The sequence below is a fragment of the Lissotriton helveticus genome, chromosome 5_1, assembly GCF_964261635.1.
Source record: "Lissotriton helveticus chromosome 5_1, aLisHel1.1, whole genome shotgun sequence".
Classification (NCBI taxonomy): domain Eukaryota; kingdom Metazoa; phylum Chordata; class Amphibia; order Caudata; family Salamandridae; genus Lissotriton; species Lissotriton helveticus.
Genome location: NC_136065.1, coordinates 1773936648 through 1773952748, shown reverse-complemented (window position 1 = coordinate 1773952748; position 16101 = coordinate 1773936648). Strand labels below are relative to the sequence as shown.

Below are 16101 nucleotides of genomic sequence, written 5' to 3'. Positions count from 1 at the left end.
TAACTGGTTTAGCCTTGGACTGGCTGGCATCGTACCTCTGTAACAGACGGCAATCTGTGGCTATGCCGCCGTTTCGTTCGGTGGTGAGAGATGTAAGACAGGGAGTACCGCAGGGCTCTGCAATCAGTCCGATCCTTTTCAACTTATACCTTCGCCCTCTAATAAGTCTGATTAAGTCATTCGGCATGTCTGTCATCAACTATGCCGATGACACTCAGCTTATTTTTTCCATCGAGGGCAGGGATGCGGTCTCCCTAGAATCCTTTCACCACTGTATGTCGGCAGCCGCGGATTGGTTGCGTCAGAACTCGTTACAGTTTAACGGGGCAAAAACTGAAGTTCTCTACTGTTCGGCAGATCGTATGCCCCGCTCTCTGCCAGAGGGTCTTTGGCCTTCTTCCACCTTGGGCACTGTCACAGCGGCAGACTCAGTCCGTAACCTAGGTGTCCTGCTCGAGCCTAGTCTCCAGCTGGACGCCTTCGTTAATAAAACTACGGCGACCTGCATGCTGCTGTTACGCATGCTGCGGAAGATTCTTCCACTACTCCCTCACGCAGCAAGGACAGAAGCAGTGCGTAGTATCATCCTCAATAGGTTAGACTACTGCAACGCACTGCTTCTGGGAGCCCCCAGTACTCTAATTATGAAGCTACAGCGGGTACAGAACATGGCAGCTAAGTTGGCGCTCTCGCGGCCTTGGTCTGCTTCGTCCTCTCTTGCCCTTTCGGACCTACACTGGTTACCGGTGCAAAAACGGATCTATTTTAAATCAGCTTGCTTAGTCTTTAGAACCTAGCATGGGCTGGGTCCCGTGGTGCTGCGAGGTCTCTTTTCCTGGTACTCTGCCGCCAGACTCTTGAGATCCTCCTCGGCCTTCTTGGTGACTGTCCCCAAGATAAAAAGGGGGAGGATGGGTGGCCGCTCATTCAGCTTTACGGCCGCCAAGCTCTGGAACACTCTACCTCTGGCACTTAAGTGTAAGCAGGATCTCTTGTCCTTTAGAAAGGACCTAAAAACTTATCTTTTTCCGAAGGCAGTGTAATTGTCATCTGAAGGAATGTCTGTTGTCAAAGCGCCAGGATACCCTTTGGGTGACAGTTGCGCTATATAAGTAGGCCTACAAATACAAATACAAGACAGCAAAGTCACTACATTAGCCTATCTTAGTCCTTTTGTAAAAAGAACCAAGTTTGGAACCCAGACAATCAGGCTGCAGCACCCTCCTAGAACCCTCCACAGAGAGGCAAACCGTCAGATTTTCTACCGCACGTCGTGTGACAGGGAGTTGAACTTAGTGAGTAGCTATGTCTGATTCTTCTAAGCAAAGCTTATTTTTGCCTTGTTCTTTATTTGGGAAGAAGAGACTACATTTTGAAGATCCCCCACAAGGAATGTATTTACTGTCTTTATCCAGCACACAAGGTTAAAGACTGCAGGATTTGTAGAACCTTCCCTCCCAATACTTTGAAAGACAGAGAAGGAAGATTTCTGGTTTGGCTGGAGAAGTTGAAGGCTACATCTGATGTTGTTTCAGGAGATGATGGCGGTATTAGTCCTCAGGTGTCCACCACTCTAACCAAGAAGAGGGATAGATCTGATGATCCCTCTGAGACAGAGTAAGACCTTGAAAAAGCCTCACTGTGAGACTGGTCACTCTTCCTCTAGAAAATTTTCTTCTGAGGTGAAATCTGGTGAGAAAGGGAAGGTTTCTGTGAAAACTGCCTCAAAGCAGCAAAAAACTCAGTGTCAGGATCCCGTCGACAACAAAATCTTCTCAGCCGGTGAGTGCTTCCTCTTTGCCGACGAACATCCCGTCGTCGATGACCGATTTGTCGATTACTGTATCATCGACGATGATATCATTGCCTGCTTCGTCGCCGTCAACGATGCCGACGACCACCCATTTCTCGTCGACGCCTACCTCGAAGTCGATGGGGCACTTGCCGTCGACGCTTCCGCCATTGACGATGACTCAACTCCCATAGACGACAGCAGCGGCTTCGACGACAACATAGTCTACAATGGTTTTTCTGTCGATGGCAACGGTAGCTTCTGTTATGGCTATTTAAACTGGTACTGACTCACCGTTTATGTATATTTCGTCTATGCTGAAGCGTAAAAGACCTGCAACCTTACAGATTATGCCAGTTTTAATGTCTAAATTGTCGTCTACCTTCCAATCTTCAAGATACTATTAGGATGTCCCTCATATTTCACCCTTGCCTCCTAGTCACCATCTAGTGGAGTCGGATGATGATGGACTTTTTAGTCCGGCACGTAACCCATCTCAACTGAGGATCAAATATCAGGAGGAGGACGATGAAGAAGAATACTATGAGCCTTGTGAGTCTCTGCGAGGTCCTCAAGAGACTTCATTCCAGCAGGAACCTATGGTGCAAATGCCTATGGCCTTAATGCAAGACCTCACAGCTATATTAAGGGACTATAATGCACGTTTTCCACCAGCAGCGCCTGTTCCAACTCCACTTCCTACTCCTCCTGTTTTAGAGGTTGCAGGTCCTTCTGTCCCTATCAATGAACCTCAGGAGGTTTTACCTGCTCAACTTTTAGTCGAGGATGATGATGATGATGATGATGATGATACTGTTACAGAGCATGGGGGATTACCAGATTCACCTACTACTGTGGATGAATGGGATGAATACTTGATTCCTACGCCGTCTTCATCAGTTCCTCAGGCAGTGGATTCCCCTCCTGAAGATATTGGAGGTTTTCATGCGATTATGGAGAGGGCAGCAACCCGGTTTCATCTTCTGGTATCTGTGAAGCAAACAGATTGTTTTCTTTATGATTTTAAGGACCAGAGTAGGAAGTCCATCCGTTCTATCCCCATAATTGATCATATCTGGTAAGAAGGAACAAAAATAATGAAGAACGCACTTTCAGTGCCTGCGATTAATCCCAGAATCGATATGAAATGCAAAGCACCAGTTAATGCTCCAGCTTGCCTGTCTGGACATCCTAGACCAGATTCCGTTATTTCACAGGCTGCTCAACGTAAGTCTCGGAATCCATCCATTCCTGTGACAGCAGCGCCGGATAAGGATGGGAAGCGCCTTGATAACATTGGTAAGCATTTCACCACCATGACGGGTGCTTCAGTTCGTGCTACAAACTCTGGCAATTCTAGGGAGATATGGCCAGCAGCTATGGTCGGACATTGCCCCATATCTTGAATACTTACCTGGTGACAAGAAGCAAGAGGCAAGGAAGATTCTCCTTGAAGGAGAAAGAGCTGCGTCCGAAATAATTGATATTTCTATGGATGTAGCCTGATTTTCGTCAGTTGGCTGGAGCAGCAGTCCTCAGACGTCAGGGATGGTTGAAATCTACCACCTTTCTCCCCGAAGTCCAAACAAAGATTTTGGACATGCTATTCGGAAAACATATAGATGAGGCTCTGCAAGACATCAAAAAAGATACTGACACTGCCAGAGCCCTTGGCACCTTGCAATATAGAATTACTCCTTTTCGGGGTTCTAGAGGCAGAGGAACGTATTCCTTTTGTGGTGGTTATCAGAGATACCATTACCAGGGTAATCAGGGAAGATATAACTATCAACAACAGCAGTCCTACAGAAACCCTCCAGCTGCCGCTTATAGACAGCAGAATAGAATACGACCGCCTCAACGCAGAGATTCTGCTAGAAAACAGTGATGACTTCTTAGCAACTGCAGCATCTCTGCCACAACTTATTTACAGGATTCCGAATGTATCCAGACACTTCAACAATTGATAAAGGTTAACCACAGACAAGTGGGTCTTGGACATTATCAAATTTGGACATACCCTGGAATTTGTCACTATCCCTCTTCCTCACCCACCTTTAAAGAAATGTCCTCCACGTCTTGCTCGTCTCAGGAAGGAAGCAAAAACCATGCTCTTGAAAGGAGCAATGGAAGCTCTCACTTGGGGAAAGGGTTTTATTCCCACTTTTTTCTAATAAAGAAAAAGTCAGGGTAATGGAGCCCTATCCTGGATTTAAGAAAGCTGAACAAATATTGTATTGTAATTGCATGTTCGAGGCATATGAGCTGCAGATCGTATACTGTGCATTAGATCGCCACCTGGTGTTGGGCTCGGATGATTACAGGTTGTTGTTTTCTTGGAAGAAGTCTTTGTAGTCACGAGAAACTACAAAGAAGAATTACCAAGGAATCAACAATACTAAAATGCTTAACACATCTACTACAAAATAAACTAAGCTACACATCTCTAAGGGTGCACTTAGCAGCGATAGTGGCTTACACAAGAGAAGAAACGGGGATGAGTTTCTTCACCTCCCAAGTAGTAAAGGGATTTCTAGAAGGGACAAAGAGAATCTCACCTTCAAACAGAATGCCACCTTCAGCATGGAATCTCAACGTAGTGCTTACCCAATTGATGAAGGCACCATTTAAGCCTATTCACAATGCAACACTACATAGGCTAACGCTAAAGACAGCCTTCTTAGTAGCTATCGCATCGCTACAAAGAGTGAGCAAATTACAAGCGCTAACACTACAAGAGCCCTACCTACAAATACACAATGACAGGATTGTAATGAGAACGGACCCACATTTCATGCCAAAGGTGGTGTCACGGTTCCACATTAATCAGACAATACAAATACCAAGTTTTTTCCAAAAAACATCCACAAGCACAGATAAGGCGTTACACACACTGGATGCCAGGAGAGCAGTAATGCACTATATAGAAAGGACAAAACAGTGCAGAAAAACAAAGAAATTCTTTGTGTCTTTTGCCAGCAGTTTTTTGGGACGACCAGTTACCAAAAATACCATTGCACAATGGATTGCACAAACCATACAATTCTGCCACAAACAAGCTAGGCAACAATTGCAAGGAGCAGCGCATGCTCATTCAACAAGGAAGAAAGGAGCAACAATTGCGTTTCTAGCAAATACACCTATTCAAGACATTTGCCAAGCAGCAACCTGATCCTCAGTGCACACGTTCACAAAGCACTACTATGTAGATATTCAAATGAACAAGGAAGCGCAAGTGGGACAGAAGGTCTTACAACACCTATTCAGTAACCAAAGCTCATCTTCCACCAATCCACCACAAACCTAACAAACCGCTACAAAGTCTATGCACAGCATAGTGAATCCAGAAAGATTCACACTGCAAAATGTATCTTACCTGTCGGTGTGGTTTTGCAGCATGAAGACTTTCTGGATTCACTAGCTATCCCACCTTCCTCCGCCAGAAAGATGAGACAGGAGGAAGACTATTAAAACACGACAAAGACTTTGAAAAGAGGAGAGAAAAAAAAAAAGAATCTGAAGATGGCGACCAAAGGTGGGAGCTTCCGGATGAAGCGCGTTGACATCACGAAGGACACCAAATGGTGGTATGACGACGCCCACCTAGACCACGAAAAAAAAGAAATATAACAATTCCAGACCCAACCACTAGATGGCGGAATAATGCACAGCATAGTGAATCCAGAAAGTCTTCAAGCTGCAAAACTACACCGACAGGTGAGAAACTATACAGTATTCACCTTAGAAGAACCCTTCTTTCAGTTACACTAAGACAGTGTAGTTCTATGCACACCGACCCCGAATTCCTTCCCAAAGTGATTTCTGGTTTTCATATAAACCAGTCGTTTGTTACCAGTCTTTTCCTCAACCTGATTCTGTAGCAGAACGCGCTCTTCACACTTTGTTAAAAGAGCTTTATTGTACTACATCGATAAAACAAAAGACTTTTGCAGAACAAAACAACTGTTTGTTGCATTTGTTCCGCCTCACAAAGGCAATCCCATCTCTAAATCTGGCATTGCAAGATGGATTGTTAAATGCATTCAAACGTGCTACGTACCCTAAAGCTAAAATAACTTTATCCATACCCCCTAGATCACATTCCACTCGCAAAATAGGGGCTTTTGTGGCCTTTTTAGGTAACATTCCTCTAGCTGACATATGTAAGGCAGCTACATGGTCTGCACCACACACACTTAACAAACACTATTGTTTTTTTTTTTTTTTGCAGAGTTTTATATAGCGCGAACTAGACCCGAACTGAATCAGGTATCAGAGCGCTTTACATAGCACCAGTTACGTTACATGAGGACGGACACACATTCATTTTAGGCACAGGGAGATTAAGTGATTTGCCCAGAATCACAGGAGGTTTTGGCTATTTACCGAGACTCTAACCCAGGTTCCGAGGTCGAGCGCCTTAGCCGTTAGGCCAATTGTGTAGATGTATTAGCACGACAACAAGCTAATGTAGGCCAAGCAAGACTTAAAACACTTTCAAACAACTGCAACATCTACAGGTTAGCCACCGCTTTGTAGTCTATGCAAAGCATGTGTATCTACGGCACACATGCCTCAAACTGATAATGTAAATTACCCAGTAAGCATTTATTCTTGGCATGTAGAGCTGTTGATTCACATGAGCCTACCCGGGTACCTGTAGTTGGTGCAGTTCTTCATTATACATATATACGCATGGATATCTCTATACTACAGTTGCTTACTCCATTCTCGCCCTTTTGCGGGAAAACAGTCTAACAATGCAGCCGATGACCATGCGCACTATCACCGAAAGGAGGAGTCACCTTACCTCGTGACTAGGAATGACTTCTTCGAAAAAAAACAACTTGCAAACATCCGGACCCAACACTAGATGGCAGGAGTATGCAAAGTATGTGAATCTACAGCTCTACATGCCAAGAACAGATGTTTACTGGTTAAGTAACATTATCTAGTGACGGCGAGGACCAGGGAATGCTATCCGAGTCTACGCAGGAGGGATTGGACGTCAAAATCCTGGCATGAGACTCTGAGAAGCCATGCACCCACAAGAAGGCTAGCAGCACAGGGAAGGAGACGGATAAGGTAAGACACCATACACATCCGTCAGGACCCAAGGGCCACAAAGGAAAGATCCAAGCCAAGACAGCCTGACGCAGAGTAAAAAGGCTATCTAAGGTTAGCCGCGATCTAAAGAACCCCCCTACCAAGGGATACCGTAGAAGGAAAATCATATAAGACGCCGAAAACCAGGGTCGAAAATGAACCCCCGAAGGGAAGCGCGACACCGTCGAAGGACGCAAGCGCTTGCCAGAAAAAGTCTACGGTGTCCGATGCCGAGAGAATACTCGAAGTCGAGGAAAAAGAGAAGACGACTCAAGGCCTAGATGGCGACGGTCCTCCAAAATAAAAAGGAGTTTGACGCGTCACTTAAAGAATCCCGGATCCCGAAAGTCCCTGTCACCGATCCGGACAATGACGAAGCCAAAGAAGCAGAAGACACCGAAGGAGAAGAGGACATCCTCTAATCCCCACCAACCCCCGAACTTTGCTAAGTGGATCCCGAGGACTGCAAAGACGCTCCAGAGTATTTGGAAGGCTCCTAAAATGTCGAGGATACATGGAATGACCATGACACCGAAAGTCCTGAAGAGGATATATGCTGCTATCCTTCGAAGGCATCACCACTAGATGATATAGCCTTCTACAACCAGCTAGTGAAAAGGGCAGCAAACACTTGGGGTACCCCTCGAAGACACTTGTTTCCTGCTGGAGACACTTGCCCCTGCCAACATGGGAACACAGTACTTGCCAATGCTACCAAGCAGCCTAGACCAGGGCAAGGTTGCCTTTAAGGAACCAGCCTCAAGCAAGGGGGTGACACCAAGGGTCGAGAAAAAATACATGGCCTCCTCCAAGGACCCTAAATATATTCAGGGCAACAATGTGGCTGACTCCACCATAGTCACCACAGCCAGAAGAAGAGCTAATGCACTCTCTAACACTGGACCCCCACCAGAAAAGGAAAGCAAGGGAATGGATCTGGTGGGAAGAAAGATGGAGAAAGAAGCAGCGACACAATGGCACATTGCTAACTCCAACGCCCTCCTGAACAGATACGGCCACCAGCAGTGGGACGACATAGAGGAGCTCATCAACAAGCTCCTTGTGGAGGACAAAAAGAGAGGAATATTTATTGTCCAAGAAGGCATAAACATTGCAAACACATGCAGTGTCTGCGGCATCTAGTGCAGAATTAAGGCATCTAAAGTAAGGTGGAGTGTGCGCAGAGTCCAGTGGAAACCCAAAGGTAGACGGAGGTGAAAGTAGATAATACCTTACCCTCTTTTTATGGTAGTGTGGGCGAGCAGTAAGGCTTTATCAGAGGGAAATGTTACGCATTTATTGTACACACGCAGGCAAGAAATGGTGTCACACACTCAAAGACTGAACTCCGACCAATTTGTTTGTATAAAAATAATATTTAGATATTTTATTTCTAGAACCAAGCCAGGGCTGGTGCAGGTAAGTGAAATAATACTTTGCAGGTATGTTGCAGTTGAAATCCAATTGAAATGCAGTTGGATGCAATTGGCTTGTTTACCGGTAAGTCAACAGTAAAAATTACTTTACAGTTACTTTTGAGATTACTTTTTCTACTCTGTGTGATATGTCTGGATATCACACTGGTACATTTCCTAGAGTAAAGGTAAGTAATTCAGTTTTTGTACATTTGCAGTTTTTCAAGGTTTCATACAAACCAACTCCACACTTAAGACATTTTCAAAGAAAAGCAGTCAATGCAATCCTATGGGAGGAAATAAAGTTATCGTTTTACAGGTAAGTACTTAACTTTGGGAGTTGGTTTTCTGAAGTTAGAACAAGGGTTTCCCCAGGGTCGGGGGTGCACTCTCAAAACACCCTCAGCGGCACTAGGGCAGCTGGGTGCAGAGTTCTGAAGCCCAATGTAAGGTAAGTACTTAGTTTGGGAGTTGGTTTTCTGAGGTTATAACAAGGGTTCCCCCAAGGGCAAGGAGACCCACTCAAAGCACCCTCAGTGGCACTAGGACGGCTGGGTGAAGAGTGCTGAGGCCCAATATTATCCAATGGTTGGATAGGGGGCCTTCGGTTAGTGGCTGCTCAAAAACGGGCCCCAACGTTGTGGGAGCAAAGCTTCTGGACTTAAACTCAGGGCAAAGGGGGGATGTGAGTTAGCACGCAAATTCCATACCCCACTACAGCATGCCTTGCAGCGCATACGCTGCCCAGGTTCAACCTAAACTAGCATTGGCATAGCCAATAGGTGTTGCATTTGGGGCCTCATAAGTGTTTTGCAGTGCAGCACGTTATTCTGGGTGCTGTGCCACCAGGGATTGAAGAGCTATACAACTACTACACACTGGGTCATGAATCTGATTCAGGAATACATCCTTGCCTCAAATATTTATGGGAGTGGCAGGTCTGAGAGACAGAGGTGGGTGAGAAAAGTGGGACAGTGAGAGGGAGCAAATTTGAGAAGACCAAAAAGTGAAAGAGGGCAACAGTGGTGTAATGGAGGAGCCTAAAACACCTGCATGGGGGAGAGGGGGGGTGCACACCCTTCATTCCCTAAAACAGTTTAGCCTAGGGCCTAAGATACACAAGTCTCAGGGGCACTCGCCACTCTCTGCAGGTAGCCCATCATTGTGCATGACACCACTGCAGAGGGATTGTGGGGAGAGGGGAGACAGAAAGCTGGGGGAGGTAAGTGGGAGACGTTTATGACGGAGACAGGCAGGTGGGTGAGAGAGAGCCACGGTGGAAGATGTGTGGGAGACCAGAAAAGAGACTTAAGAAAGTGAAGGAAACAAGTGGCGAGCGAGAAAGAGAGGGAAAGGAAGTCACAGGGAGTAGTGGAAGTGGGAGAAATGTGGAAGTGGCAGCAGGATAATTAGTCGCCATATTTGTTGTAACTTTTCATTCGTTTGAGCTAGATACAAAGTTTATTTTGTTAAAATCAAGAGACTATGCAGTAGATCGTGGATTATGTGGCAAATGCGGCAAACCCATAATTATGTGATATAGCCGCGGCCATATAATTGCATAATTCCAGTGGCCCTGGGTAAAATAGATTAGAGTGAGTATTGAAACATGAATAGCGGAGCTTCAGATTAGGATTAGGGTGAATCAACAGAGCTCTGGGTGCTTCCATAGCAAGGGCGCTGCATGTCAGGGCTGGAGTAACAAATGTGTGTTGGACCCAAGGTGAAATAGAGGTGCATCGGCAGAGCTGTGCATCTTGGCCTGCAGGGGTGGCTCCATGTGTAGGCCCAAGGATTGGAATACTCAACTCAGAAGGAAAAAAGGCTGGGCCAGTCCGACTAACGGCTGGAAAGTATGTGAAAATGCTACATGAGTGCAAACACGAGCAGCGTCTATGCAAAGACAGTCAGCCTACAGCTCAAGTAGGCCACTCGTCCAATCTTGCACTGACAGTTGTGCAATGTTTGTTTGTGGATCAGCCTTTAACTGCAGGGGTCTGCTGTGCAACGGCCTGTCACTCAGGTCAGTACGTTTAACAAATGGTCCATACAATACGATGTGCATATTGTTACCAGTTTGGGCCTTCAAAACTGGACTTGACCAACATAAAATTGTGAGTTACCTCTGTGAGGCCAGGAGGGCTGGGCAGAGGTCAGTCACATTTGTTTGGCGCACAATGATCTTTTCTCCAACCGGTAGATATGACAACATTTTCCTATAGGTTAGTCCAAAGTGACCAACTCATTTCAATGCTGAAAAAACACGACATAAACCTTGATGTTTTTCAGGCAGCTCTGCGTTCAAGCGCTCCCAAATATGGCATGCTGCCACAAGCACGAGTGCTTGAAAAGTGCAGACCAATTTCTAAAGGTCATCTCCTAGAGGAGCGCATGCGTGCTGCGCTAGGCTCGACCTAAAAAGAGGACTAAGAAGAGAGTTCGGGTCCAACCACTAGATGGCCTAATAATGCACAGCATGTGAATCCAGAAAAATCTACAAAATTGTTACTACTGGTAAGTAACTATTTCGTTTGTTTAGGCCTTATGGATGTGGACTGCTCTACTCTTTGTATTCATGGTTGGGAATCTTTCCTTTCTTAGGACCAAAGAAGGTAGGACATTAAAGTAATGTACTCACTCTGGTTGCTCCTGAATTCTTAGTCCTTCATTTACTTCGGACATATGATCCACCCTCCTCTCCATCTTCATTCTGGCCATAAAGTTGCCACACTATGGTGAGATAAAAATAAGACTCTACTGTCAGAGCCTTGCTTGAAAAGAATTTCAGTTGACAAAGCCACTGGTTCTCAGACTTGGTCTTATGCAATCTTAAAATGATAGTGCTAGGGCACCAGCTCTGCTGCACTTCTGTGGAATTACTTCTCATTTCTATGCCTAAGAATAGAGCAGTTTAAAGAATGGATAACTTAACTTAATCAGATGTGCCTTTTTGTGGGTGCATACTATACTTCTTGCAGTTTGTTTTATTGCATTATTTTTTTTGATCTTACAATTAACTGGTTTGTCTGACATTGTGTTTTTTCGCCTTTCTTTTAACAGTCCCAGTACAAGACTCATTTTGTTGCTGCTAGCTTGAACAGCCCAAAAACAGGAAATACTTCAACTAATGCAACTGGATGGACCAGTGCAGGGAGCTTAAGCTCTGTACCTACGCATCCTGGACAGACCCCACCAACCCCTGCTGCACCTACTGCACCAGCAGTCAAAGCGATGGCAGGATTTGTCAGCACGTCGACTTTGAGCACCGTACCAACGGGCTACCCAAGTATGGGTATTCCAGGGTATACAGTACCAAATACTCTCAGCAGTAATAGAGAAGGTAACCGTGAAGGCAGTGGAGGGCGAGACAGCATCCGTGAAAGCAGCAGTGGGCGGGACAGTGGCCGTGAGAGCAGTAGTGGACGAGAAAGTGGCCGTGAGAATAGCAGTGGACGTGATGGACGAGAGGGTGGTAGCAGTCGAGACCGTCACAGCGAGAGTCGGAGTAGTCGAGACAGTCAGCGATATGGTGACAGTGGGGGCCGTCATGGAGATGGCAGCAGCCGTCATGGTGATGGTAGCAGTCGTCATGGAGAAGGGCATCGCCACGGTGAAGGACACCATTCTCGTAGCCGACACAGCGAAGGTCGGAGTAGCAGTGAAGGTCGAAGTGGGGGAGAAAGTCGAAATGGTGAAAGCCGTAGAGATGGAGGCAGCAGTAAACGAGATAACAAACCTGAAGACTTCGTGCCTCCTGATGCACCCAAGCGCAAGAAGTCTCGATGGGACAGTTAAATATATACTCTTTCTTTTCGGTTTTGTTCAGTGGTAGAATTTAGTTTTCTTGAGCAAAAATTTCCAGTTAAGCTGTTGGTCATTTGATTATTGACAAAAGAAAGAAAGAATTAAAGTGGGCACCTCCCTTAATAACATGGGGAGAAGGTTGCTATTACTGGGGCTGCCAGGGGTTACTTAATGAGCGTTCTTTCAAGCTAAGCATGAACCGTAAATTAAAGAGCAAATTTTTGTAGTGCTTTAGGCTTTAAAAAAAATATATACTGAAGAAAATGTGTGAAATTTACATGTGTTGGTAAGATGATTTAACATAAAATGTACCATTTATTACCTTTGCTGTTGCCACTACAATATGCAAGTCCAGCCTTTATTGGCTTGTACACCAGACTTTACCAGGTTATTTCTGTTTAGGAAAATGGTTTTGCTGAACTAATAGGTTTTTTCCTTAATGTGGAAACAAAGCAGATGGCCAGAATTTGTTAATAGATACAAAAAATGAGTGACAACAGTCAAACTAATGTTGCTAAAGGTAAAAAAAAAAGTGACTCTAAGTTGGTTTAGCTTATCAGTGATTCCCCCATGGGAAGTGTAGTTAAAGCATGAAATGGAGCACCCTCTTCGAATTTGTATTGACAGCAAACTGGAAAGGAAATGGTCTATTCTTCGTTGTCTTTCATTTTAAAGTTCCCCCATTTCCTTAGCCATTTACTCACACTTTACACGTCAGCTCTTAATGCCACAGTCTGTGTGAATAATTGTAGTTACAATAGATAATCTTATATGGGGCATACTGTTTCCTAAATACCTTACGTCCTTTCTAAGGCCCAAGCAAAGGTGGATAGTGGCAGATGATTCTGTGAGTTAAAAACTGTCCCTCTATGAAGTTTGATTAAATTATTTCTCATTTGTAAACTAGGGGATGTTCTGACATAATTATGACAGAACTGGAAGAAAAGAGTGCATCAAAGATCTATCTACAGTGCCAGATGGGATATAGTACTTTTAGTACTATGAATTTGCTGACCAGTTTTGGGTTAGATTGAAGATCTAAGGGTTCACTTTTATACTAAACACATGATGGGGGAAGTGAGAATAATGTAAGAGTCCAAACTATTTTCTCCCTCACTGAAATAACGTTGCAATATGATAGACTGACTGGTCTATATCCAGGAGCCAGACCGTGATCAAGACTCTTCTGACATTAACAGGCCAAATAAAAACCTCCACTATTGGAATGATTCTTTAACAAATACTTAATTTACACTCCTCATTTTCATAGTAATTTCATTACAGGCCAACTTTAAGTTCCCTCTGAAGACCTTTCTCACTTTTCACTGTATGTAGTAAGATGACCAGCCGGAGCTTCTTCCTGCCCGATGTTCTATGGATTAGGCTAATGTCAAAGAGGGGAGCTGTCTTGTTCAAGATTTCTAAAACATTTATAAGATGCGTAGTTTGTTACAGATTTACATAGCGCCTAATTCTCTTTATCAAGAGTCAGACTCTAGCCTATGTTGTGTGATCATATCAATGTATGTGCATCTGTAATGATTTGCAGATTTAAAAGAAGAATGCCTGTCACTGCTTCCTACGAGGAAAAGAACATGCCCCTTCTGACCTAAGTTTACCATGTTTTATATTTGCTCTGGACTCAAGATTCAGTGACCTACGGTTAATCAGAAACGCAGTGATGACGAATGTGACCCACACCTTGCTAGCTCTCTCTCCTCAGAGGGTGCCTCTCAGTGAATTTTTGTTCTTTCTGTTGCACGTTATTCGAGGTTTCTTCAGGGTGCTCTCTCTGCCGTGTGTAGCACAAGTCCTTTTTTTACTGATATATTGGCAAAGTCAAGAACTTGTTTAAATGCAGTGATAGAACTATTGGAGTGTCTTTCAAGCGCTCACATTTCCATCATTTAGGGAAGGTTTTTATGAATGAAGAAATTCAGTTAATAATTTCCTTCTTTCAATATTTACAAGGCTTGTCTTCTGGTTCCCAACAGTGATCTATTAGTTGCTGTTAAGCTTTACCCGTCAATAATAACCCAACCAGTCATTAGTTGTTAATTCAGATGTATCAGATGTAAACCAGATTAAAAATGCAACTTTATGCGCAAATATCCAAACTCCTCTGTACAACTATATTCTTAATTTTAAGAGATGCTGCTGCTAAAGTTTGCATGTGTCTGTCTTGTGACAGTTGACTGACTCCAATCTTCGTCGCTAGCTTTGCACAGATGATGACAGTTTGATTAGTTATTTGATGGTACTGCTGTTCTACCTTTTTTTTATCATCTTCTAAATAATTGGGAGAAGCACCTCTGGCCTTTCCGGCCATCTTTAAGACAGTGTGAGGATACTCTTAGTTAGAAAAACAAAGCTTACTGGTGGGTAAAGCCAATTCTTTTGTTGCTTGTGTTCATGAAGGTTATCAACTTTTGTCCTTATAGGTCAATCCTGTGCCCCTTTACATATACAGCGCATCTAGTCAATCATAAAGTCGCTGATCTTGTTCCTCTAACAATTCTCACTGATGTAAGTTTTTGCACAGTGTGAAATCTTGCACTGACCACAATATTCCAGTCTGGTTGCTCAACTAGAGCTTCCTGCCAAGCTTCTGCTTTGTTGCAAATTGTCATCTGGACACATGGAAGACATTTCTGAAGACTGTAATTGGCCTATTAATCGTCCTTGTACGCTGATTGTATATTTTTTCATCCTACAAGTGCTAGACCCAATCCATTAGTGCTTTTTGCCTTTGAGAGCATATTGTGATCCTCTCCCCGACTCCTGCCTAACGCTTTAATTAGTCTAGTTAGTAGTTGTGATGACAGCCTCCTGTGAGGCAGCAATTCCAGCTACACCCCCTTTAACAAACAAGGTATAAATTTGGTATTTGTCACTCCTTATAATTGAAAGCCACAGAGCCCTAAAAGCCACGCTTTCTAAACATTTTATATAGCAGTAATCAGACTAAACAGTCTACAGCTAGTCAAGGAAACAAAACTGTTCAATTGACATGCAATGCCTGAATGGCAGATTTCGGTCAAACTGTACAGTATACATCACTGGTGTTTTCTGTTTGTTCTGTTTTACTGTAATGTGAGCAGCAGCGGTGCAGTGGTATTCAATTTACTGTACAATCTCCCATCTTGTTGAAATGAAGCCAACCTAAAATGTTTTAGGTTTTGTGACTTTGATGTTTTCTTAATTGACTGCATTGCATATTTTCTGCTTGCTTAAGTAAATGTTTTATAATTAGTCTCACAGTGTGTCTGTTTGTCTTTTCGTGTTTGGGGTATTTTAATGTGTCTTTGCTTATATAATGCTGATTGGGTTTATAATGTTTCCTCTAACTCACAAAATACGTTTTTTTCAATTGTCTCCTTCGTTTTTTTATCTTGATTTAAAATCGGCCACTATGCACCGATAGTCATGGGTAAACAGAGCAATTATTTTCTTAGCCATACTTGCTGTGGAATTTCCACTGCATTTCTTGTGTCCTGGATGAGTCACGCATGAACTGAAGAAAACGTTGAGTTGAACATTTAAATTTTTAAAATTCAATCCCAGGTTCTGGTTCATCGCCCTCCCCTTTTTTACTTTGGGGAAGGCGATGAACCAGAACCTGGGAGTGAATTTTAAAAAGTTGAATGGCCACTCAACGTTTTCTTCAGCTCATGCGTGACTCATCCACGACACAAGGAATGCAGTGGAAATTCCACAGTAGGTATGGCTATGCAAATTATTTCTCTGTTTACCCATGATTATCGGTGCATAATGGCAGATTTTAAATGCAGATAAGAAATCGAAGGAGACAAAAAAAAATTATATATGACTTTATTTTTCTTTTTTACGTTGTGGAAGGCGATGAACCAGAACCTGGAATTGAATTTTAAAAAGTTAAATGTCCACTTAAAAAGAAAAAAATATATAAATATCATATATATATAAATCGACGAATACTCCACAAAACCTCCGGCAAGCAGCTCA

The 16101-nt window shown here is 43.7% G+C and overlaps 1 protein-coding gene across 4 annotated transcripts in view; it reads left to right on the top strand.

The window, feature by feature from the left end:
- Positions 1–15372, top strand: part of DDX42 (DEAD-box helicase 42) — a 465634-nt gene extending 450262 nt beyond the window's left edge. For all 4 annotated transcript variants that reach the window (XM_078645044.1, XM_078645045.1, XM_078645047.1 and 1 more), the window contains one exon: positions 11374–15372. In XM_078645044.1, coding sequence (XP_078501170.1) covers positions 11374–12108 — 735 coding nt within the window. In that variant the 3' untranslated portion in view covers positions 12109–15372. The remainder of the gene's footprint in view (positions 1–11373) is intronic.
- The last annotated feature ends 729 nt before the right edge of the window (positions 15373–16101 follow it).